At 50.0% G+C, this 25,408-nt stretch overlaps 1 protein-coding gene and 1 long non-coding RNA gene across 3 annotated transcripts in view; one reads left to right on the top strand and one right to left on the bottom strand.

Moving 5' to 3' along the window:
• Positions 1 to 25,408, top strand: part of LOC127212403 (uncharacterized) — a 106,764-nt gene that overhangs the window by 75,356 nt on the left and 6,000 nt on the right. The window contains exons 1-2 of one of the 2 annotated variants that reach the window (XR_007833543.1): positions 16,324 to 16,639; positions 17,871 to 17,958. This is a non-coding gene — a long non-coding RNA (uncharacterized LOC127212403). Of the gene's footprint in view, positions 1 to 16,323; positions 16,640 to 17,870; positions 17,959 to 25,408 lie in introns of those variants that run through there. The other variant, XR_007833544.1, reaches the window with a different exon arrangement.
• On the bottom strand, positions 8,255 to 9,057 carry Neurog1 (neurogenin 1). Its single transcript, XM_051172301.1, has one exon. The coding sequence runs from the start codon at positions 9,042 to 9,044 to the stop codon at positions 8,310 to 8,312; it is 735 nt and encodes a 244-aa protein (XP_051028258.1). The 5' UTR covers positions 9,045 to 9,057; the 3' UTR covers positions 8,255 to 8,309.

The raw sequence follows: 25,408 nt of genomic DNA on the forward strand, positions 1-25,408 counted from the left end.
TTATTTGCAATTATAGGGTGTGATGGCTCTTTAAAAAGAAATACTAAATGTTGGCAAGTTCATGGAAAAAGTTCCACAGTTCTCACCCAACATCCATGGCCTATTATCCAACAGTGGCCTCTTGCAGGCAGACTCCCTGGGCAGCACAGGAAGTTATATGCCAAGGGACAGAGAGCATGCAAGTGTGTGTCCTGGGTTTTTGCCCTCTTTTTGTAAAGCCATCAGGACTGGATTGAAGGGGTTTCATGCTGATGTCCTTGTCAACTTAATCACTGCCCGAAGCCCCTCCCTCTACCACTATCCTTGAATCAAGTTTCTCCTTCTTGATACCTTAGCACACACCATAAATTGAGGACTTATTTTGGTGTATAGTACTGGAAAAGCCTCCAGGCCTACCTGTGAGGATGCAATAAGACCTTCTGCACCTACCACCACATCTTTCTCACACACTCAGGGAGCAGAGAGTGCTCAGCCTATTTTCTCTTTTTGTATGGTGCATGATCCCAGCCCAAGGAATGGTGCCACCCATAATGGGCAGGTCTTCCCAACCTCACTTAACCCAATCAGGGTAATGCCCCATGGGGCTGCTCAAAAGCTATCCTAATCTATAAAATTCCTCACAGGTAGGCCTGGAGGCTCTTCTTCTAGGTGATTCTATATCCTGTCAAGTTCACACCATCTGTCACACTGACCTTTGTAGACACACTGAAACCAGACCCCAAACACAAAAAAAGGTCCATCAACCAACAGAGGAAAATATGGTAATATAGAGGGAACTATATTTTCTAAGCAATAACAGCATCTACCCAGCACATGCACTGAGTGTCTTTAGGTATTCTGGCTATATGGGGAGGTTCGTCTTGTGGATCCAAGTAGCATGATATTAAGGGCCACAGTACAATCATTAGATGGTGAGTATCAAATCTGAGTTGATAAATGAACAATGTACATCACTCCTTGGTTTTTTTTTTTAATTATTATATCCCAATGAATTGAGACCACTTTGGTAAAATTTTGATGCATGTTGTCCCTCATTTTCAAGGCTTCAACAACAACAACAACAACAACAACAACAACAAACCCAAAACAAAACAAAACAAACAAACAAACAAAAAACCCCAAACATTTATTCTTCCTTCTCTTCCTCTATTTTTTTTTTTTTCCCAAGTCAGGGAAGATCTCATATAACACAGCCTCCCCTCAAACTCCTGATCCTCTTGCCTCTACTTTCCAGATTCTGGGACTGTTATAGCCTTGTATGCAGTCAACACCATGCACCATGTTGGTGAAGACACAGTTTTCAGTAACACAGGGGCATCATCTGAGAGACCTCAGAAGGTAAACAGTAGTGGCATCTAATTCTTGTTGGAAAAGATAACAGAAGCTGGGCCATCTGAAATCCCTACATCCTGCCTTTAGTGTGACCTATACCTACCCAGATCATATCAACCCAGCAAGTGGCAAATAACTTCAGTGTCTGAGTAGAGTCTTATGCCAAACAATCTCCCAGAAGTGACAGCTTTTAAGCCAAGGTGTGTCCTGACCATAATACTGGTTTGTGGTCATTGGAGGTGAGTGGTCTTTCAGGCTAATACTCTCATTACCAGACAGAATCTTGGCATTAATGTTGGAGCCCTTATTCCTGCTTGACAGAGGTCACAATACCCTAGAAATAATTTATAAGGGACATCTGAGGCTCAGTGAGATGCAGATCGCTTTCCCTCCAGCTGTGTACAGGCAAAGAGGCTGCTTTTCCTCTGCTGCTCCTGCAAACTGATGCCCCAGGTCTTTGCTAGAGAACTAGCTCTGAAGCCCTCTGTGGGCTATTTCTCTTCTCTCTCAGCTGGGGGAATGAAGGAGCTCTTTTGCTCATTCAGGCCAAAGTTCCATACAGCAGCTGTGGCCCTATCGCTAGCTATAACCAAGCTTACCCATGGGTATAGTATAAATTGTATTGACAAATCATTATGAGTTGCTTGTGCTATTGAGAGTGGATTGTGGAAGACACCTCCCTCTCCTCAGACTCAAGTGTGGTTATTTTAAGCACCCTCCAAAGTTCCCTCTCCTGCATTCAGGCTGCTCCCACCAACTCTATGAGGAGGAGAAAGGAGAACAGAAACAGCTAAGGGTAGTAAAAGCATTGCATCCTTGAGAACAGCTGGAAGCTACAGTGTTTCCAACACAGGTTACTGTTGCTTACCCGTGGTGTGAAAATGCCTGGTGTGGGAATGGAAAGCTGCAGGCCCAGACATGGAGACGCAGCTTCTGTCCAGAGCTCTCTCAGTTGGGATCTTAGCATGGTAGCTTCAGTGGGCTCCCAGCAGCTTGCAGAGTGGCTGCAAACACCCCACTTGATGCTGTTTGCTGTCTGCCTGCCCGTTCTCTCTAGTTGATTCTTGTCATTTATTCTTCTATCTTTACTTGCTATGAACTTTATAAACTGCATCCTTAATCGTAATAGCCAGGATCTGGAAACAACCTAGGTGTCTCTCAACTGAAGAATTGATACAGAAATTGTGATGCATTTATACAATGGAATACTACTCAGCTACTAAAAACAAAGCAATCTTGAAATTTGCAGGCAAATGGATGGAACTAGGAATGATCATCCTGAGAGAGGTAACCCAGACTCAGAAAGACACACATGGTATACAATCACTTATAAGTGGATATTAGCCCAACATAGATGTCCTCTGGGAGTCTTGGAGATCAGGACAGATGCTGGGACTCGCTGCTGGACTCCAGGTGAGAGTGGTATGGAAGAATGGGGGAATGGAAGGAGCCCCACAAAGAGTCCATCAAGGCTGGTAGATCTGAACCCAGGGGGGCCTGCAAAAACTGTTGTACCAACCAAAGACAATGCATGTAGTAAACCCGGACCCCTGTCCAGATCTAGCCAATGGACAGCTCATTCTCCATGGTTGTGGGGAGAGCAGTGACTACCTCTGGCATGAACTCTGGTGCCCCAGTTTGATCACTTCCCCTTGGTGGGAGGCTCAGCAGCACACAGAGGAAGGGGTAGCAGGCTATCAGGATGAGACCTGGTAAGCTGTGATCATATGGTAGGGAAGGAGGTCCCCTTCTGTCAGAGGTCTAGAGGAGGGGAATAGGGCAGAAAGAGGGAGGGAGGGTGGGAACTGGAAAATACAAGTGAGGGGATAACAATCTGGATATAATCTGCATGAATTATAATTTAAAAATGAGGGGGAAACCCTCATTCCCTAGAAACCAAAAGTAGGGTAGATTATTCTCCACATGGGTCAGGCTGGGTCTCGAAGGCTTAGTGTGTGTGGCTCATAATGGCTTGTGGTTGGTTACACTGCCCGTGATGGCTAATGGTTGGCTATGCTTGGTCTTTATTCCTTGAGAAAATATGAACACAGGAATGCTGGGATTCAAATCACAGCTACACAACTACTAGCTATGTGGTCTTTGCAAGTTGTTAGGCTTCGCTTCCTCCCTCTGTGAGGTAGAGATAACGATGTTTGATAAGGACAGTTCTTTTTCTTTTCTTTCTTTTTTCTTTCTGGGACAGGGTCTCTCTATAGAGTCCTGGCTGTCCTGGAACTCTATATGCAGTCAAGACTGGTTTGGAACTCACCGCCTGCCTCAGCCTCCCAAATGCTGGGGCTAAAGGCATGTGCCACCCTACCTTGCTCGTAATGATATTTCAACCTCATCAGTTATAAGCATTAATTGAATAAGCTAACACATGTAATATACTTGGAGCAGAGCCCAGAGCCCAGAGTGAGTGTGCCTAACCATTACCTAGCATGGCAGTGACGCTGGCGTTGTGGCTGGGGCTGGTGTTAATGTAGGCCTTGCCTATGACTTCACAAGCCAAGGCCCTTTCTCACCCACATTGTGATTGCTCTTAGGCCTTTGTCTAAGGCTCTTGCCCAGACAGCATTATGATTCTTCCTGGCACAATCCTGTTTCTATTTTATAGGCACTGCGTCCCAAGTTTGTGTCTTTATTTTGAGAGCTAAAATGGGCTATTTCCAGCCATGTTAAGCATTCTTCTTCAGCACTTGGAGTAGTTTTGGGGTGTGAGTTAAATGTCCCCCCTGGTTCCTGACTCAAATCTGTGAGGTCATCTTTGACCTCTCGCTCTCCCTCTTCAAGTGCTGCAACAGATCCTGGAGTTCTGCCTTCAAAGTGCATCTGGTTCTGACCGTCTTCACCATTTCCACCTTCCATCTTCCTGACTCTCAGGAACATCTCTCAAGTGCTCAGTTTAGTGCCAGATTCTGCTCCCTACCCCCACCCCAAGCTCTGTTCCCTTTACCACAACTGTGGTGCCTTTTAAGTCCTTTACATCTGATCCCTGACCTCGACCTTCCAAATCCTCAAAGCCCTAGATGGGAACCCTCAAGTCCCTGCAGCAGTTTCTGAGGCTCAGCAGGATCTGGATGACCTTCCTGGCTCCCTCTTTTTCCTTGCCCACCTTGTGCCCCCTGCTTCAGCCATGCCAGCCTTCTTGCTGTTCCCTGAAACACGCTGTTGGTGACCAGGACTTCCTCCATCTTCCCCAGGGGATGTTGTTCCTCCTATGTCTGCACAGCTGGCTTTCTCCCCATGCTGGTGGCTTCATGGTACAGCACTGAAGCAAAGAGAGGCTTATTTTCGTTCTGGAGGTTCAGGTCCAACACTGCTTGGCCCCACAGATTTGGGCCTCTGATGAGGGTGATACCTAAGAACTGAGAATGTCCTTAAAGCTTCACCCCCTAAGGGGACCCCACACCCTGATCATGCTAGTCGCAGTGAAGCCATGACACCAACTAACTTCATTCAGGCTTTTCCTCAAGTGACTCATCATTAAAAGGCTTCTTCAGACCATAGTTTTCAAAACTGCATCATTCTCTCACTGGCGTTCCTAATTGCCCTTATTTCAATCTTTGTTTTTCTTAGGCAGTTCACAGTTGTTCATAAATTCAGTTTTATCTCTGTCTACTAGAATGTTTAGGCTTCTTTTGAGCCAGTACTTTGTCTTGCTTATTCCAATGTTTAGTATATAGCAGGGGTTTGAAGGACAGTCATTAAGGAAACAGGAAAAGAAGTAAAATCTCCATTTCACTCCTTCATCCTAGTCTTTCCCCCCCTCCCACCCCCACCCAATGGTGGGGGAGCAGTGTGTAAAAATGTTATACCAGGACAGAGGCAGAGATAGAGGGAGTGGGAGTCAGGAGGAGAATAAATGAGTCTTCTTCAGGGTATGCTGACTTCTCAGTGGATAATGACTAGGGGTAGCCAAGTTTGGCTGTCAGCAGGACTCTCTACAATCTTAACTGGCTAGACTATTTTAGTGCCCCCTCCTGATGTGAGGGGGATGGATGCGACTCTGCTGTAGGAATAAATAGGCCCCTCAACAGGAGATGCTTTCCTTGTTTTGTCTTGTTTGAGAGCTACCATAGCTGTACTTAAATAGGTGTGTGCTTTCTGGCAAGAATCGTAGAAGCTGACATGGGTAGAGGTGGCAAGGATGTCTTTTTTTTTTCTCATTTTGTTATTAATTTATTCAGATTACAACTCAGTTGTTACCCCATCACTTGTATCCTCCCATTCCTCCCTCCCTCCCGCTTTCACCCTATTCCCCTCCCCTAGGTCTAAGACCAAGGAGGGCCTCCTCCCCCACTATATGGTCATAGGCTATCAAGTCTCATCTTGGTAGCCTGCTTATTCTTTCTTTGAGTGCCATCAGGCCTCCCCACCCAGAGGAGGTGGTCAAATATGGGGCACCAGAGTTCATGTCAGAGTTAGTCCCTGTTCTCCACATAACTGTGAAGAATGTCCTGTCCATTGGCTAGATCAGAGTAGAGGTTCAGTGTTTACTACTTGTATTGTCCTTGGTTAGTGCAATAGTTTGAGCAGACCCCACCTGGGCCCTGATCCACCCATCAGGATGTTCTTCTTGAAGGACAAGGATGTCTTTAAAGATGTTTCTTTATGGAAAAGGGCTCTGGGCCCTACACCTTGGGGTTGTGAGTGTGTTGTGGCAACAAACTGAGAAGATGGGGTGCTTTTCTTGGGTCTTGGGAAGGATGACCCCGTTTTCAATGCCAGCTGCTGCTGCTGGAGGCCACAGAGTGATTTGAGAAGGTGATAAATCCAACCTGCTGTTTTCTTTCCCTATCATAAACACATGCTGAAGAGTCTCCACAAGAGACAGCCCTTGTTCCTGAGGTCTCAGTCATTTCCCAGCACCCTGACCTAGGGAGAGCCCAACACCCGGATGCTCTGAGAAGCTCAAAGCAGGTGGTTTAGATCTGAGGGGAATCATCCAGCAGGCCCCAGCCTGGGCCATCCTAAAGACGGCTTCCAGCAGGAATGATTGACTCTGCTCACAGGTCCTACAACTTCTCACACTTCTTTGAGTACCTTTTCCCTGCTCTGGAGCAATTAGAGAAGGTATCAGATTGTCCAAAGCATTCTGGAAGGTAGCCTTCTGATCTGACATAAAGCATCTTGCGCGTGGCAGGGCTTAGCAATGCTGGCTGGGGCATATGAATCTGTGGATCCCAGCCATCAGAAGGGAGGGGGCTTCCATCAGAGGTGGCTTCTGGGACAGTCCTACAAGCCCCCTTCCCACTAAATAACTGCATCCATCACAAAGGGCAGCCCCATGTGTGGGGTAGGGGCATGCTGTCCTACTGTGGTGCAGCTTGTGGGATGAGGCCACAGGAAGTGACAGCGCAACAAGACAGTAAGGAGCTTCTTGTAATTATCCCCCATCCTGAAATTTCAAGCAAAAATTGCTTCTGGCTGGTCAGCACTATTAGCTGATTGTCAGACTACAGACAAACACTATAGCCAGAAAAGTCCCCACTGGGATTTCGCTGGCAACAAATGAAAGCCCTGGCTATGGCCCCTGAGGACTGGCTGAGCAAAAGCCCTCCTCTGTGGGCGCCCCTCCCCCACACTTGGAGTATAAACGCTTGTTTGTGGTGGGCTATGGGCATCCTAGCCCACAGTTTTAAGGCAGCTGTAGACTCCACTGGGGACTTCACAGCAGCACAATGCATCTCACTCCTCACAGCCAGAGTGACCTCAGCCTCAACAGACAATACTTTAAAGGCATTGTTTACAAATCAATTTCCCCTTCTAAATAGGCTGTTCCAAGAGTAGACCCTCCTGCTTGCCCAGCCAAGGCCCACCTGTCACTGGGGCTTCCCAGCCACGCTGTATTGATCTTTTTAATCCCCTCCCTTTGAAACACAGAGCCAGCTGACGTGGGGTTCCTCAAAAGACTCCCTCAGCCCCTACCTCTACAGGTAGCTGCGGATAGGAGCTAATTCTCCACTAAAAAGCTTTAATTGGCTTAGGGGGTGTCTGAAAGTTCTCCCTTGTGTTTTATAAGGTGAAAAGAAACGATGGCTCGCAAGTGCCTTAATCTGTCTCTCATTCTTGGTAGGAGTCAGGTGCGTTTTTATTTTTAAGTTGTTTTTGAAATAGGATTGGAGGTTTTGGAGATGGTGGGATAATGTTTCACTTTACAGGTGGAGCTGCCAGGGGGAACGGGGTGTGTGTGGGGGTGTGTGTGGTAGGGAAGCCCCAGAGACACTAATATTAGGCAAGGAATCTGGTGATTTATTTTTTCTTATTTTTTTTATTTACACGAAGCATCTGCAGTACAAAAATGTAAACTTTGATAGCTCATAATAATAGAATAAACTCTTTATGTACAAAAATACATTTTCATATGAATGAAGCATCCTGAATAAATTAAAGTACCCTCCAGCCCGGTGCCTGAATAACTATGCAAGCACTCAGGTTCTTCCTGGAGCAAGCCCACAGTGGTGGGGGTCGGGATCCATAATGCATGAAGCCCACTCCTTGTGTCTCCTTTTTAAGCCTTTTCATTGTATTGTCAGCCGGCTCAAACCGAATTTTCATGCTCGTTTTTCTTCATTAGAGTTCTACAAATTGTAAAATTGACTTTTCACCTCGTCTTCAGGGGCTCATCTGTCCCTTTTCCAAATCACACTGAAGTGGTGGCTGGGGTCAGTTCTGAGCCAGTCACAAAGGAGGTTTTGTGGCGTTCAGAAAGTGCAAAACGAAAGGCCGTCTGGGGGGAGGGCAGGCGGAGCCGGTGCTGGGGGTGGAGAAACAGACCAAGGGGCAACCTCCGCAAGGGTGCTGCGACTTAACAAATGGCCAGGTATCCCCCCCCACCCAACAACCCCGTCCTTTAAAGCTCCTAGCATCCACCTGGGGGTGAGGGTGGTCTCCTAGGCTTCAGCAGGTTCTCCATCTATTGCTCATTGACTGGGGGAGGAAGAAGGTTTTAACGTTGCTTTCCTTACAAAGGCCTATTGGTATGGGATAAAACAGGGCGTCGTGTGGAGCAGGTCTTTGGGCAGGCCAGGGAAGGAGAAAAGCGGGTCGCCCGGACCATAGGCGAAGTCTTCTGGGGCTGAGGGACTACTGGGGTCAGACAGTGGTGACGCTACTGTGGCGCAGGGGGAGGCAGCGGCTCCGGAGCCCCAGGACTCCGTGTCACTGGCCGGGCTCGGGGGCCCAGGCAGGCAGGGAACACACTGCGGAGGCAGGAGGCGCTCTCGGGCACCGCCCCCGGGGAGCCCTTGATCTGCCAGGCGCAGGGTCTCAGCCAGGGCCCAGATGTAGTTGTAGGCGAAGCGCAGCGTCTCAATCTTGGTGAGCTTGGTGTCGTCGGGGAATGAGGGCAGCACGCTGCGCAGTGCGTCCAGCGCAGCGTTGAGGTTGTGCATTCGGTTGCGCTCGCGATCATTGGCTTTGACCCGACGGCTCCTACGCAGGGAGTGCAGCAGCGCCTCAGACCGCACCCGCGCGCGACCTCGCCTCCGCCGTCGCTCCTGCTCTTCATCCTGGGCACCCGGAACATTCGATGCCCCGGAAATGGTGGGCGCGCTCCTGCGAACTGGCACAGGCAGCCCGGAGGTAGGGGCTAGGGGCTGGGGCCTGGCACAGTCCTCTTCGTCGGTGAGGAAGCTGGACAGGTCGCTGCTGCTGTTACTGCTGGCGCCGTCGAGGTCGGAGAGGCAGGTCTCCAAAGGGGCAGGCATCTTTGCAATGCACAGGACCGACGGATGGACAGAAGGTTTAAAGGGCTCAGGTGTGGCCGAGGGTACCGCCGTGGAAGCACACTTACGTTCCGTACGACCCGGGCCTAGCTTGTGCCTGTTGCAGGCGTCAAGGCCAGGGAAGACCGCTGGGACTCTGGGGGGAATAGGCTTGGCCTCCTCGCCTTGCCTTGCCTCGCCTTGCCTGGCCTCGCCTCGCTTCGCCTGCAGGGGCCACGCGCCCGGCTGGTCTCCCGAGTGATGTCGCCGGCGATCAGATCAGCTCGTGTGAGCACCGAGTGTGGCACACGACCGGCCTCAGGACCCCTTAAGTACAGCGAGCAACAATGGGCGCCCCCCTCCCTGGCCACCTCCGCCCCCGAGGCGGCGCGGGTGAATGGAGTGAGGCGGCAGGTCAGCCCCGTGCGGCGCCGGCTATTTGCATAATTTATGCTCGCGGGAGGCCGCCCCCGCCCAGCCCCCCTCCTGGAGCGTGCCCGTAATTACCGCCGGCCAATCAGTTGTCCTGCCTGCTCTGAGAGCCGGATCAAGCGAGGGAGGCCGGGGCGTCCTAAGCAGGGAAACACAGGCGAAGGCGGGGGCCCGGGGCGATTAGCGGCCGCCCAAGGCACACTCCTTCCAGGGCCGCGCGGACGCCTCTAGCTGAGTTGGGAAGGGTAAGCGGAGCCCTGGCAGAAAGTGTGAGCTGTGCGGCGGGTGTTAGAGAGCTAGGGCAGGGGCTGGAGTCTGGGTTCGCATCTCTTCTGCTGGTGAGGGCGTGTGAGTGGTTTCCTCTCTCCGAGCCACCTTCTGTTCCTTTATTTAGACGAAGGGACACAAGTGTAGCGCTGGACGTATTCACAGATCCCCGGGCAGGGCACTTTTGAAACCGTGAGGGTTGTGTTGAGCAGCGCCCTCCAAGGGACTAACCCTGTCCAAACAGACACCAGAAAGGATCAGCAAATAGCCACAACTCTCAGAGAGTGGTAGATGTCCCTGCTTCGCCAAGGTTAGTGAAGAAAAGAGCAAGAGGAATCTAAAGTAAAGGTCCAATGAGTTCCCAGACCGGGCTGGGTCTTGGTTGTCCCACTCTGCTCCCCCTGCCCCTGCGGGTACCCCTTCTCAAAGACTCACTAAGTGACAACCTTGCTCTCTCCATTTCCAAGAGTTGTCCTGCGCTGCATATTTTGAAATGGTGCCAGCCTCAGGGGCCCACCCCAAGGGACTTAGCTTCTGGCCAAGAGCGAGATATCCCACAGAGGGCAGCAAGCACACACTGGAATTCCGTCCGCACCTCTTCTGCCCACTTGGTTATAAACTTGCCTATTCCAACAGAACGTCTTCATTCTGCAGGTCAAGACTTACTTACTTCTCTGTTTGCTAGGAAGCAACAGAGCCCCAGGCAGGCTCTCCTCTGCACGTGAGAGGGAATGTTCATTAAGGAGCAAGCTTGGATTGTGGGGCTGGGTATTAAAAACAAAAGGAGCACGGGAGGTCCCTCTCCTCCATGATATCCCTAGTGGTGGCCTCAGGCCCCGTGCCTGGCCTGCTGTCCTCAGAGGAGGCTCTGTCTGAGACACCAGCACAGCGCCTTGGTGGTGAAAGGCAAGGCCTCTTTGCCGATGGCTAGTCCCTGCCCAGCGTCTCCTTTCCTCTGCAGCAGCTAGTGTAGATCTATGCAGAAAGCTAGGACACAGTTATAGATAAGGGCTTGAGGAAGAGTTTTGTGAGAAAGGACAGGAAGCGGCTCTAGTCAGATTATGCAAGAAAGAGTAATTGTTGACAGATCCTGGGGCATCTCGGGAGCCTGAGGGCTGCTGGGAGCTGTGCAAGCATCACTGCCTCTTTCTGTCCCTGGGACTGCCTCTGGTGGCCCCAAGTACACCAACATCATCTGGATCTTTTGACGGTTCTGGGCCCTGTGTGGCTGTTTCTCTGGGCTTCCATAGAAATTGCCACAAAGTGGGTGCATTAAATCCACAGAAGATTGGCCTTCTGAGGCGTGGAATCCCAGAAGTCCAAAACCAAGGTGCCAGTGGCCTTAGCCTTTTCCAGTTTCTTGTGGCTCCCGGATGTCCTTGCCACTAATTCATACCTGCAACTATGCATCTCTGCCTCTGCCTTGTGTGTCGAGGTTGACTCCAGGTCCTTACTTCCTTTGCATCTTCCAGAACTCCTACTTCAGCTAAGGTCACCTTCTGAGGCTTTGGGAGCCTGTCAGCATCATTGGACTAGACCTCTAGCAAGACTCGAGTTGCCTGCCTCTTGAAGTACCTTCCTGCTGGAGGGTTCTAGAGCAGGAGAACTCACTCTGCTGCTCCATTTGACGATTAGGCCATGCAATTTAAACTTGAGCCCACCAGGCCTGCCATGCCCTGTGGCCATTTTTTTCCCCTCCCTATTTGTCTTCTAGGCTTACTCTTCAGCTTTCTCAGGACTGTTCAAACAGTCTTCCAAGTGAGGCTTCTGGGCTTCCATTTGCCAGGTTAGTGTCTGTGGCTTAGCCAGCAAAGCAGGACCATTGCCAAAGCTAGAACCCTGCACTCGGTTCATTGGAGGCAACCTAGACAAATGGATGGCTTGATCTGGGCTGGATGTTATGTTAAGCCTGGGGTTGGGGGTGACTGGCTAAGGGAGGCACTGACTCCTAATTATTGTTTGGTGGAGGTTCACTGCTAATAGGACCTATGTGGGTTGTTCATTCAACCCCTGTACCTCATACACACACAACTGAGGTATGAGATGAGGAGGTCTTTTCCCCAGGTTACCCCGTGTGACCCACAGCTAGTGCTTTTCAATCCCGTCTTATGCTTTTCTGTCGCAGCCAACTGGCAGATACATTCTGTGCACCCGTTGCTGGCTAGCCTGGGCCAGGTCTCTGAAGAGTGTCAGGCAGGCCTGTGGTCCTGGGGAGGGGAGACAGCTGCTGCCTGCGAGGGCAGCCATGAGCATCTGCCTCATGGTGGTGAGAGCATCCTTAAGGAGCAGAGCTGAAGAACACTTCCTAAAGGGAAAGGGGCTGTCAGAGATGGCTGCAGAGTCAGGCTTGAGAGTACGGGGAGAGAAGGGTCAGATGTAAACAGACAACCTAAGTGGGGGTGGGGCAGGGATAGAATGACTATAGAGACACATCTGGATGGGCCTTCTGTGGGAAGAAGACAGACAGCTGTGGTAGGCCTTCTTTTTCCTGTCTTCTTTCTGAGCAGGACTATTGTTTTCATTTGTTCCATGTTCACTGATCAAGGACACTGGCTGAAGAGATGGGAAGCAACCATATGCTTTTGGCTATAAGTGCAATAGCCTGTTTGCCACCCAGAAAGCCATGTGCCCTGCATGGTATAGACCAGTGAGGAAATGTTTTCATGTGCATGTGGCCCATTATGAGCTAGTAGTGGATCTAGGCTTTCTCATACTCTTGCCCACCTTTACAGCATGACTACGATTGGCTTGACAACATGGACACCTCCAGCTTGCACTTCCTGCTCCTGTAGCAGCTGCTTCCTCTGTAGAGGAGTGGTGCCCACTGGGTGCTTTTTGTTAGGATGGGGGTGCAACTCAAAGGCCCTCCTATAAGATCCTCTGAGGGTAATAGAGCTGGCCCTGAGAATGGGACATGACAACCCAGAGAAAAATGGCTTGCTTCTTCTATAAGGGGATATATTCCTGCTAGGGAGGCGTAGGTTTCTCCTGCCATCTAAATCTCACTCAGCCCAGGAGCACATCTGTGAATACTCCCATTCCCAGAGAACAATAGGATGAGATATGGGCACACAAAAGGTCCAACCACAGCAGGTGTCCAGGTGGCAAGGGTGCACCAGGTGCTCTGGCCACCTGATGTGTGACATATCCAGCTGCCAATCTTCTGGGAGGTTAAGAGTAGGTACAACAGATTCTTAAAAGACTCAGAGCTGTGCCAGGGTTTCTGGTGGGTGGTGTGAGGGAAAGATCACAGGTACACATACCTAAGTCTAGGCAGTTCTAGACACCAGACTCAGGCCTTCAAAGGGGAGGCAAGGAGGCAGTTTTCCTTCCTTGTGGAGAAGACCTTCCTGAGATCAACTTAAGTAATGATGAAACAGGATTTCTACAATAAGAGACAGAGAGGGGAGCTGTCAGGGTGGGGAAGGCATCTGGGGTCTCTAGACATCTTTGATTTTATTTTTCATGGAGAAAGAACAGATTAGGAGGAAAGTGGTGGTAAATTATAAACAGTTATGCATAAAAATGAATGGGTTCAACACCTAAACAAAAACCATCTGCTCACAAGGCAAGCTTCAGGATTTTAAAATGACAACAAACTATAGTGCTTATAGGATCAGTTCCAGGACTGGAACCAGACTGCTGTCTGTAGGGGGGGCATGTCCCTCAACTCGGTCAGTGCCTCGATGACGTCAATGAAGTATGACTTCACTTGGAGTCAGTATCCACAGCCTTGCAGCCCTTGTTGGAAGAGGCAATGCCGAGCCAAGTGGTCTCTGGGACACTTGCCCACCTCCTTTAGAAACACTTAAGTCTGACACTGAACAAACAATCTTTCAAAGCTCCCTTGCTAGCAACCAGGGTGGTAGGTTGTTGCTCTGAAATTACAAGTTTGGGGGTGATCATCTGATTGTACATGGGGAGTAACACCACTGCATTTCATTATTCCTCATCACCTCTAATTAATCTGATAAAACATTAATCCCAAGATATATATATATATATATATATATATATATATATATATATATACATGGACTCCCAATCGTGCCAGGAAAATGGCCCTGCTGCCTAAGGCTGTCTGGGGCTTGGGACATAGCGGTGTGCTATACTGAGGTATGGGATTGTCAGCAATGGTGATCTCGGGTGCAGCCTTGCCTGTGAATTCTATAGGAAGTGGAGTGGTGGAGATAGCCACCATTTCTAAAGAAGGCTGCCTCACTCCAATCTTTGTTCTGTTTCTGCAGCTACCTGGGGGCGGGGGAGGGTGGCATTGGTTTTGTGAGTGACACTTGGGGGGGGGGGGAGGAGTTAAAAATCTTTTTAGGAATAAAAGGCCAAAAAGGTGCCTTGCCTCAAGAGGAAGGCCTGGGAGGACAGCGTCAGACACAGTGGGTCCTTCCCTCTGATTAAGTACACTGCAGACAAGCAGTTGTGTTTCCACAGAAGAGCAGCAGGGTGGGGCTGCAAACGGGGAAACAATTCCCTATTTTCTTTATTGATGACCCATGACAGTTGTGGAAGGGGGTGTAAAATGGAGGGGGAAAACGAGGCAGGAGGGGGGAAACAGAGGGGTCTTTCAGTGACAGAGCAAGGAAAATGGCAAATTATCCATGGTTTCCTGAAATCCATGGAGGCCTCCTCGGCCCCTGCCCTGCTCAATACAGTGCCGTCTGTATGCATTCGCCACCTCGGAGTCGTCTGCGTGAAGATTCCCTGGCATTGTGGATTGGCGTGTTTCGTTGTATACAATATGCACAAGTGTGAGATGACTGTGGGTCAATGGCAGCCCTGATGCAAATCTACTTCATTCTAGTGCAAAAAATGCCTCCCAAATAGTGCGGGAGAACTTGCTAGCTAGAGAAACACTTTCTGCAAGAGGTTTTCAAGCTGCAGTGGGACTGCCAAGTCTCTGCTGCTGTGCAGGCGGACAATAAGTGCTTGGGATGGTCCAAAGTTTGATGTTTGTGATTTGGGCCAATCTAGGGGAAAACAATGTCTTTTTTGTGCCCAAAGGAGAGTGGGGGAAGAAAGAAGAGTGGGGGTGGGTGGCATGGGGTTGAGAATGTAAGGGATGTGCTGGTTTGTGAGGGCCACAAGGCTTCAGGTCCAGAAGCGGAGAGGGAGGGGCTGAGGTGACTACCCCCTCTGCTGGGAGGCTTGGAATCATCAGATACTGGCTGCCAGAGGTCAGGAATCCTCAAGCCGGAACTGCTAGCAGAGCCTTGAAGTTTTTGTCCTGGAAGATTTCTTGAAACTACGTCTTCTAGATTTAGAGAAAAGTAAGAAAAACCTACAGCCCCATATGCTGTTGTCAGCAGGGTTAGTTCTCCAATTCAGGCTATACCTGCCACTGGAAGTCAAGTCACTAAGGCCAGAATTCATTTTGCTGCATTTTATTTTTAATCTGCTTTGTGTGTTTGTAATTCTTAATAGCATCTTCATTGTGGAAAGGAAAGAAATATCAACAACACTGGATGCCTGTGGGTCCAGTGTGGGAACATGCGCAAAGATGTGTGCCGAGGAGGTCATCACGAAATGTACTCCAATGGCTTATGCAAAGAATTCAAAACTAAGGTCTGAAACTGAGGCGCTCCCCTCCGTCACTAGCTTAACACTGGGCTACCTAACCTCATGTTAGGTTCCAAACACAATTGCATTTTGTTTGCAGTAATTAAAATGTTTTAATGAGACAACCATAAAATCCACCATTAATTATTTTATTTCAAACACTTCTGCCTCCTTTTGAACCAGGTCTATTTAGAAATAGTTTAGAGAGTAGCCCGCGGTTTTATTCTTTCCTCTGCATTATGCACAGGAGTGGAGAAGTCATTTATAAATAATTACACAATGTTTTGGGTCTTTGGGCTTGTATAATATATCAAAGCGATTAGTACACTTATTGTCCCGTTGTAAATGCTTTTTCCCCCCTCCTTTCAGTTTCGCTAGCCTTGTCTTCTAGCTAAACCTTTTTCTGGAAACCTTTTGTCTTCTTCATTCTTTTTGTTTGTTACAGTCCAGGGCCATTCTGGGTATTCAAACTCTCGCAGCAGGGGCAAAGAAAGCGCCTTCAGCAGCAACTCAAGTTTTACCATAACTTTCCGTCATTTTCTTTTCTTCTAGTTTTCCCAGACTACCTAGGGGCGATGAAGAATTAAAACATACATGAATTATTGGTACTCCCCTCCAGTTAAAGGGAGGGAGGGAAGCGCCTCATTTTCTATGCCCCCAAGGGACTGAGCGAGCGGGCAGCGCAAGTGTGTATTTATCGCTTTGAATGTCTTGGGGTCCTCGCTGTCGCTGGGCGCCCCCAGAGAGCCGGCGTTTCTCCATCTCTTTTATGGAGACACAAATAAAGATTGGAGGCTGGAGGAAAGGGGTTCCCCCACCCCCACCCCCAGCTTTGCGTCGTTGACCCTCGCGCTACAGTTCTTCCCACGCTCTGGCCCTGGGGGCAGTCAGGCGGGAACGCGCAAGCTGACCCAGCACGGGGTCAAGCACGCGGCCGCAGTGCGGGCCAAGCACCCGGACACAGTGCGGGCGACCCGGCTCCTCTCGTGAGCGGATTAAGGCCGCACGAGACCCGACTGAGACGTGGCTCTAGCCACGTGAGGACCGGGCGGGCTTCAATGGGCCCCAACATGCTAATCCTTGTTAGCCTATCGCACGGCCTCCTTCGCGCTGGCTGCGGTGGGGAGCGTGCTGCCGGGACCCTGGCGCCGGCTGGGAGCCAGAGGCGACCTTGCCTTACTCCTGTCCCATGGAGGGCGCGGCCACCCCATGCCAGCACCAGAGAGGCAGATTAGCCTTAGGATGGAGCTCAAGGATGAATTCCGGGGACACCCGGGCATAAGGACCATGGCGTTAAGATAGGGCGTCAGTCCGAGAAAACAGTGAAGGTAGGTGGAAAACAGTGCCAGGAAAGAAGGCCTCAAGGGAAAGGTACGTTGAGGGTCTCCCGCTAGCCCGCCCCTCCCGCAGCTCCGCCCCGCCCCACCCCGCCCTGTCCCCCCTCCCCAGCAATCTGTCTGACTCGCGCTTCTGCATTCGAAGGGCCGCGCGGCGCCGGGAGCGCTGAATGGCCGCACTCCCCGCGGCCCTGCTGGATTTGGCCGCATTTGCATAGCAGGTGCTGATGCTGGTCCATTCTTACTTAAAGAAGTTTTAATATGGGATAAATGACCGGGAATTAGGAGCTGGCATGGGCGGGACTAAAGGAACTGTGTCGCTCCTTTTCTCACCGTAGCCTGGCGTGGAAAGAGGAGGGGGAAGGAGAGTAATCAGTCAGATCTGACTTTCAAAGTCCGCTCCTTCGGAAGCCGAGGTCCCTCCCCACACACCAAAGGAGATAAGAGAAAACAGGAGGGGACTTTAATCAATTTGATTTTAGAGTCTGTTCTGCCGCGAGTAAGGCAATAATCCGAGGGATAGTAATACGATTAGCGAGCTAGATCTTTGAGTCAGGGAGCCTGGCGGAGTTGAAAATGTTAATCCTGGCCCTAATCCGCCGGGCTGGCCGGCCTTACCCAGCACCGCACCGGTAGTGGCTGTACTTTCTTCCTTGAAGGAACGTCAGGCTCGGTCCTTGTCCGGGTTTCTGGATCCCAAAGTTTGTCGTTCCCCCGCCCCGGGCCCCCGCAGAGTGCCCTCTGATGGCTTTAAGTTCTCTGTACTGGGCTCGGTAAGACTCCTTCCTCTTGGGGAAATCGGGTCCCAGAGGCTGCTTGGAGGCTGCCTGTTCAAAGAGCTAGGAACAGGAAGTAGGTCTCCTGGTTTTCCTTCCACAATCCCCCTTAAACTACAGTCCTGAATCTTCCCGAAGGGATAACCTGGTTTTCAGGTTTTCGGGTCTTAGAGAAGAGAACCAGGGCCTCAGCCTTCAGCCTGTCAGATCTACTAAATCGTTTTTTTTTTTTTTTTTTTTTTTTGGGAGGGGGGACGGGGGAGAAATGCTTGGAGTCCAGGGACCTGTTAGGAGCTTCCAAATACAACAGAAGTGTCCACAAGCCTCCCTGAGACCCCTGGTTCCCGTCTTCTTAGGTCTACCCCACTCCGTGGCAAGTTCGTCCTTGGACTCAAGGGGCAGGCCTCTGTTTACCCTCGTGTTTCTCAATATGCCTGTTTCCCCAGGAAGGCAGTGTGGGGTGCTCAAATGGACCATATGGTATGAAGACGCGAGCCGTGGCGCCCACAGACAATGGAAAGGAGAGGGGCCCAGGTCAGTGGCGGCGCTTGCGCTGGGGCAAACCTCCCTTTCAGCCTAATAAAGCTGTTGTCTGGGGGTAATGATGCAAATGCCTGGCCGCTTTCTCGCCACGATAGTCTAGAACGTGATTTGTCATACAATCTGAATCTTTGGGACGACTTTAGACAGAACCTCCCCCAAAGATGGAGATGAGCCATATGTCTGCTTTGCATCAGAAGAGGAGGTAGGGGCAGGGGCTGGAGGGAGGACTGCCCCTTGCTGGGGGTGTGTGGGGGGAGGAGGACGCAGTCCTGGATGGGCTGAGTACTGCCTGACCCTGGAGGCTCGTGAGTGGGTGCATTTCCACATTGTCGTACTGGGGGGTGGGGAGGGGAACAGGCTGAGTTGGGTGGCCATTGCCCCTGCCTCAGGACAGAGGAGGTGCGATTCTGGGTGAAATGCACACATAGCAACAATGCTTAGAATTCTTTTCACTATGTCCCTGATGCTAATTGGGGCCATGATAGACAGAGTTTTCTGAGTAAAGAGAAGCAGGGACCTTTTGACAAGCAGCCTGGGTCTCAGGCAGGTGGGAGCTGGAAAGAGGCGGGAAGTCACAAGACAAATCCAGGCAAGTGGGGCAAGTCCCTGGGGAGTGTGAGGGAAGGGAGCCACCCTGGGGTGTGTGGTGTGTGACTGCCCTCTGAGCCAAGCAATGGGCATCCTAGGGACTTCAGCTGTACTTCTTTTACAAAAGGATTGTCTCAGATGGGCTTGTTGGCCGCTTATACGCCCTCAATTAGAGAGGCGGGAGGGCCATAAGACCCTCACCTGAGTATCCAGTCACTCCCACCCACCTGCTGTAGGCAATTCTGCTGTAATTGCATGTGGCCTTGGGGACTGGCTAGGCCTGGGAAGACTAGGGGAGGGAGCTCCACTTATGTGGCTGTGGGAAGACCGTCATTCCTGCTGGACAGAGACTTCTGTTTGGAAGGGGAGAGTTCCCACACCCTTACGCTTCCTTGCTGAGCATCGGTGAGCATCTCTCACTGATGCTCACTAAACAAGCTAAACTCTTTGGTTCCTCAGAATGAACTTTGGTAGAATTCTTCCTCAGTTTGTTAAGACCTTAGAAGTGGGGATAGAAGCCAGGTACAGCGGTACACACTGTCGCCTTTAATCCCAGCACTCCGGAGGCAGAGGCAGGTGGATTTCTGTGAATCCGAAGCCAGATGGGTCTGCAAAGAGAGTCCAGGACAGCCAAGGCTGTTACATAGAGAAACCATGTCTTGGAAAAACAAACAAACAAACAACAACAAAAACAGGGAGGAAGAGGAGGAGGAGGAAGAGGGATAGATGTTGTTCAGGCCTCTTACTCAGAAAGAATTTTAGCCATGTTGTAGACAAACAGAAAAACACATTATTTATTTTCTAACTGCACCTTTCCTTACCACCATGACACAATACACACACACACACACACACACACACACACACACACACACACACACGCGCACACACACACAGAGAGAGAGAGAGAGAGAGAGAGAGAGAGAGAGAGAGAGAGAGTGTTTCTAGACGCAGTAGAAAAGCCCCAGAGTTCCAAACATGACCTGCATTAAAAGTAGCAATGACAGCCAGTGGTGGGGAGACAGTATCTGTGGGGTGGCACCCAGATTCCCTCTAGAGGGAATATTGATTAAGCAAAGAAGGCACGTTCATGTCTCCCCATGGAGGAGACCTTCTTTTCCTCTCCCCTTTTGTGCCCTCAGCCCCTGGCACAGTGCCTGCTCAAAGGGTACACCAGAAAAGAATAAATATTATGCACAGCCACTGTTGCTCACGTGTGAGTGAGGTTCGTGTGTGCATACATATATGCACATGCAGCCGCCCTTCCTCACACTGCGAGGAGGGCATGGGCGTGTCTAAGCTATACCACTTCTTGGGGATTGCCCCACCTCTGTAACCTGAGAGTTTGTCCACAGATTGGTGTCACAACCCCAACTTGGCTGGGTGCTCAGTCCCTGCTGGGAGAGGGCTTGCTGGGTGGGTTCTAATCACCCACTCTGTGGTAGTATATCTCTAGGGGATAGAGAGGGTGGGATGGGAAAGGAGGTGCCACAATCACAGAGGGAGGAGTCCCTAATTACCCCTGCTGGCTGGAGGAGCTGGGCAAGAACAGATTGAAAGTCCTGGTGACACTCTCACCTTCTCAGATTACTCCAGAGGTCATAGGTAGGATATCATCAAGCTGTTCCAAGGCCCTGGCACATGATACCCAGCCCTAGACACCCTCAGCCACCTTTGCGGGCTCTGAGGGAGAGGGGAGGGGGAGTTGCCTGGGTGATAACACCCAGCTCCTCACAGCTCAAAGCCACAAGCTTCTTACCACAACACCTGTTCCCACTAAGCAAGCGAGTGTCTAGTGTGAGAGACCTGGGAGGAGGCTCTCCTGCATCTGGAGTGAGGGGGTGGGGTCATGGGAACCCAGTAGGATCAGCTTTTCTATTGACTTGAAGACTAGGCAAAAATATGTTTAGAAAAATGGAAACCTGGGGGCTGGAGAGATGGCTCAGAGGATAAGGGCACTGAGTGCTCTTCCAGAGGCTCTGGATTCAATTCCCAGCAGCCACATGGTGGCTCACAACCATCTAGAATGTGATCTAATGCTCTCTTTTGGCCTGCAGGTGTAGATGCAGCAGAACACTGTGTATATATAATAATAAACAAATAATCTTAAAATAATAAGAAAAAAGAAAAATGGAAATATTTCTAAGTCGACGCAGGCTTCCTTATTGCTTTAGCATGCATGTTTTGCATGTCCACTGACATAAGTGCTGGTCCAGGATGCTCAGTGTCAGACCCTCGACTTGATGCCGTAGCCTTGTCACTGTCATATCATCATCACCATCACCACCACCACCATCATCATCATCACCATCATCACCATCACCATCTCCCATATTGATAGGAGTGCCATTTCTGAGGGAACTATGTCCTCATACACAAGCTTGGAAATTACATCTTTTGGTCTGCCATTTAAGATTCATTTTTAATTGTGTGTGTGTGTGTGTGTGTGTGTGTGTGTGTGTGTGTGTGTGTGTGTGTATGCACGCTGCCTAGTTTTATGTCAACTAGATACAAGCTAATGTTATCTGAAAGGAAGGAACATCAATTGAGAAAATGCCTCCATAAGATCTGGCTGTTGGATGCCTGTAAGGCATTTTCTTAATTATTGATTGATAGAGAGGGGTCTAGCTCAGTGTGGGTGCAGCCATCCATGGACTGGTGGTCCTGGGTTCTATAAGAAAGCAGACTGGGCAAACCATAGGGAGTAAGCCAGTCAGCAGCACCCCTCCATGGTCTCTGCATCAGCTCCTGCCTCCAGGTTCACTGCCCTGAGTGAGTTCCTGTCCTGATTTTCTTCAATAATGGGCCGTGATGTGGAAGTGTAAGCCAAATAACCCCTTTCCTCCCCAGCTAGCTTTTTGGGCATGTGTTTCATGGAAGCAATAGAAACCCTAAGACTGTGTGTCTATGTGGGGTATGTGTTCATGAGTATAGGTACCAGAGTAGGCCAGGAGAGGGCGCTGGATGCCCTAGACCTGGAGTTACAGGTGTTTGGGAACCACCCGACATGGCTGCTGGGAACTGGACACTGATCCTCTTTAAAAGCAAGGCCATCTCTTCAGCCCTTTTCCTGCCTCCTAAATATGAGGAGGTAGGAAGCAGAAGGTTAAATCCCATGTTCATAGGTTCGGAACCAGCCACTAGCAGAGCTGAGGTAGGAGCAAGGTTAGCTGGGGCTGGGCTGTGTGGGAGGGCACTGTTCCCATCTGTGGAGGTAGGTTCTTCAGGGAAGGACTAGGACTTGGTTCCACCAAGAACATTGCTGAGTTTTGGAGTTGGTCTCTGTTCTTGTATTTCTAGTGAGAATTGAGCGATCTGGCGTTTCCGTTTTCACTGAGACAATCCGTCTTTGTCAGTGTTCTGTGGCTGTGAAGAGACACCATGACCACGGCAACTCTTAGAAAAGCAAGCTTTTAATTGGGGCTGGCTCACAGTTTCAGAGGTTTAGTCCATTACAGTCATGGTGGGAAGCAACGGAGCACGGAGGCAGGCCGACTTGGCTGCTGAGATTCTGTGTCTGAATCTGAGGGCAGACAGAGAGCCACTCAGCAGCACACCTGTCAAGCGAGGTCCCATGTCTGCAACAGTGTTTCCACTTAAGAGCTGCTCAGAGGTAGACACTGATTAGAATGTATCTTAAATGTTAACATTGCAACCTTCCATGGTATAGCCCAACCTTTTGGGCTTAAAGAAAACCCTGGAGGAAGGGGGCAGCAGATGCTGCATGCGTGTCTCGGTTCTCCAAGTGTAAGGCTGTGTGCTTCTGAGTGGGTTGTGCCCAGAGCATACGGTCATTTCCACAAGTGTTGCTGAGCCCCTGCAATGGGGAAGCTGAGGGCTGGCCGGTGGGAGGGGTACTGGTATCCCCACATGTCTGGCGGTCTTCCTAGGAAGCAGAGCTCAACTTGGAAGGCTACCAGTGTGGCCCCCGTGCAGCACACTTACTTTCTGTTGACCCCCAGGCAGTTACAGAGTGATTCCTAAGTGCATCACAGACAGATGGCAGATGGGAGTGATTGCTAAATAAACAGGGGCCAGTGTGGGTAGGACCTGCCAGGGAGAGACCCCCGGCTGCCTGTAGCTGGGGGGAAGCAGGAAAGAAAGCTGAAGGGAAGTGCTGAAGCTGGGACTTGAAAGAGGCCAGGCATGGTGAGAGGTACAGGGAGAACAGGGATGGGTTGCCATGGGTAAAACACTGCAGAGGACTCGCGTCTACTTAGGGAAGCCTTCAGGGGTGAGGCACAGACACTGAGCGCACATTCCACGCCACAGGCAGTAACTGATTACTTCCGAGCACTTTGGTGGCGCCTAGTGCACGAGAAATCCCATATAGCCCTCTCATTAACTCTACAAGGTGGGAAATCACATTCCACATCGTACAGAGAAGGTAGAGGAAGCTCAGACAGGTGAAGTCAGCTGTCTAAGGGACCAGCAAACCAGAGGCTAAGTATTCTGTCTCTAAATATACAAGAAAACAAGAGAGACACTGCTACACGCTAAACAGGACAGAGGGAAAACCGTAGTTGTGGCTTCAGGATATGGGGAGGAGCATTCAGAGAGCGTTGTGGTCATCTTATAAATTAAGTCGTCTTTAGAGCCACACCCCACCCTCCAGTGTTTCTCTGCACAAGGGCCCCCTGTGAGAACTAGAGAGGTCTTAGCTGCGCAGAGATGGAAAATAGCGCCACCTGCTGGTTAAATCGAACATGTCTGCTGCCTGACGGGAAAGAATGGCTCCTAAGCAGTGTTTACTAACCTCCTACTGGGTGGAGCACCACTTAGGTGCAAAGTTGAGGTCCAAGGAGTGGGCTGAGGGGTGGAGTATTGCAGGAGGAGTCTGAGAGATGATGGATCTGCCTGGCACAATGGTTATGGTGATTTGGGAGTCTAGGCTACAGCCCATTGCCCTCTCTAGAAGCAGGGTGTAGAAGTGAGGAGTGTGGGTTGACTTGAAAAGCTCTTATAGGCTCCGACATTTTGTTGTTGTTTTGTTTTGTTTTTGATTTTTTGTTTTTTTGTTTTTCAAGACACGGTTTCTCTGTGTAGCCTTGGCTATCCTAGAATCGCTTTGTAGACCAGGCTGGCCTCGAACTCACCGCGATCCGCTTGCCTCTGCCTCCCGAGTGCTGGGATTAAAGGCGTGCGCCACCACGCCCAGCGGCTCCGACATTTTTGCTTAACCGAAACGATGGCGGTTCAAGCTGTTCTCTACAGTAGAATGTAGGAGGTGAAAGTGGCCACGGGGAGAGGTGTGGTAGAACAGGACATGTTAGTCCGCAGGAAGGGAAGCGTGGGGTCGCAAACAAAAACGGTAAGCGTGACGGTCAGGTTCTGATATGGAAGAGTCTCCGAGGGATCTGAAGAGAGAGGCGAAAACCAAGCCGTAGAACATTCTACACAGTGTGCCAGATTACATCAGAAGAAGAAAGGCTATAACATGGCTACCATGTTTGCTTGTCTGTGCCCTGGGGAGCTGACAAATGCATAAGAAACAGATGCCAGGGCGAGGGAGAGGTGGGGGCGGGGAGAGACCATTTATCTCACAGTGTATCTTAGTGTCTTATGGTTATTTTTGTTCCCTTAAAAAAAATTATTTCACTGTGAAGTGCAGGATAGCTTTGAAATGAAAGTGGCCTTTGACTCTGGGATTGTCTCTTATGTTTTTAATTCTGAATTTTAAAATTAAGTGTGTATATCCCATATTGAACTTAGTGTGTGTTTTTTTAAATTTATGAATGTTTTACTGGCATGCACGTGTGTACCACATGTGTGCAGTGCCCATGGAGGCCAGATGAGGGTGTTGGATCCTCTGAAATTGGAGTTACAGATGTTCATGACACTCCCTACCCCCGCAACCCTCCCACCTCCTGTGTGAATGTGGATTCCCCTGGAGCAGGCAGTGCTCTTAACCACTGAGCCACCTCTCCAGCCCTCAACCTAGTGTTTTGTTTTGTTTTTGTTTTTTATTTCTTTTAAAAGAAAGAAATACAAAAGGAAAGTGGAATTGCCGACCCTTTGCAGCTTGGCCATGGCTTTTCCTCCTGGGCGTTGCCATGTGTGGCTCAGAGTTCTAGCCTTGAAGAGGCAACTTCTATAGTGAGATCAGGATGCCTTGTTAGCCTGGCATGTTGAGGGTGATTTACTTCGGAAGCATTTGCTGATAGAATTGGTGCATCTTCCTTCTTCAATCCTCCAAGTCTGAGACTCAGTACAGTTCCACTCCTAAGCATTTGTGCTCTATCTCAATTCACGATGAGTCTCTATGTAAGGTAGGAAGAGCAGGGACTGGCCGTTTGCTTCCCACTGGGTCATCTTCCTCAGTCTTGGCCATGTGGTTCTAAGTGGCTACACCCTGCTCTTGCTCTCTGTGGCCACTCATTTATCCTGGTTGGCTTTCTTTCCCATTTTCATCAACACATGTGCCTTTATGCATTGTCCTGAGCCGAGCTTGAACATGGGCACACCTGGCTTCCGGGACAAAGCAGCTTCTCCCATTTGTCACCTTTCTCCATTTCTGTGAATAAATTCTCTCATTGTGGCTGATCTCAAGATGTTGTAATTGGCACTCGGACACTGGAAGAAGTGACTCAAAAATATCTCCGACTTTTGTCTTTACTGCTCTGTCTGATTAATCCATCCATTTTTTTTTTCTATCAGGATTCTGTACCTTGCCCACACACCTGAAGCATCTGTCCAGGTCTCAGTATCAAATCTTTCTCACATTTAGTGGCTGAATAATTTCCCATTGGACGGATTCACCCCTTGGTGATTCGATGGCACTCTGCTAGGTGCCATCAGTCTCGTTACTGCAACTTTGCAATGGCTATTCATGTATCATGTTAGATATGTACGT

Source organism: Acomys russatus, chromosome 3, assembly GCF_903995435.1.
Source record: "Acomys russatus chromosome 3, mAcoRus1.1, whole genome shotgun sequence".
Lineage (NCBI taxonomy): Eukaryota > Metazoa > Chordata > Mammalia > Rodentia > Muridae > Acomys > Acomys russatus.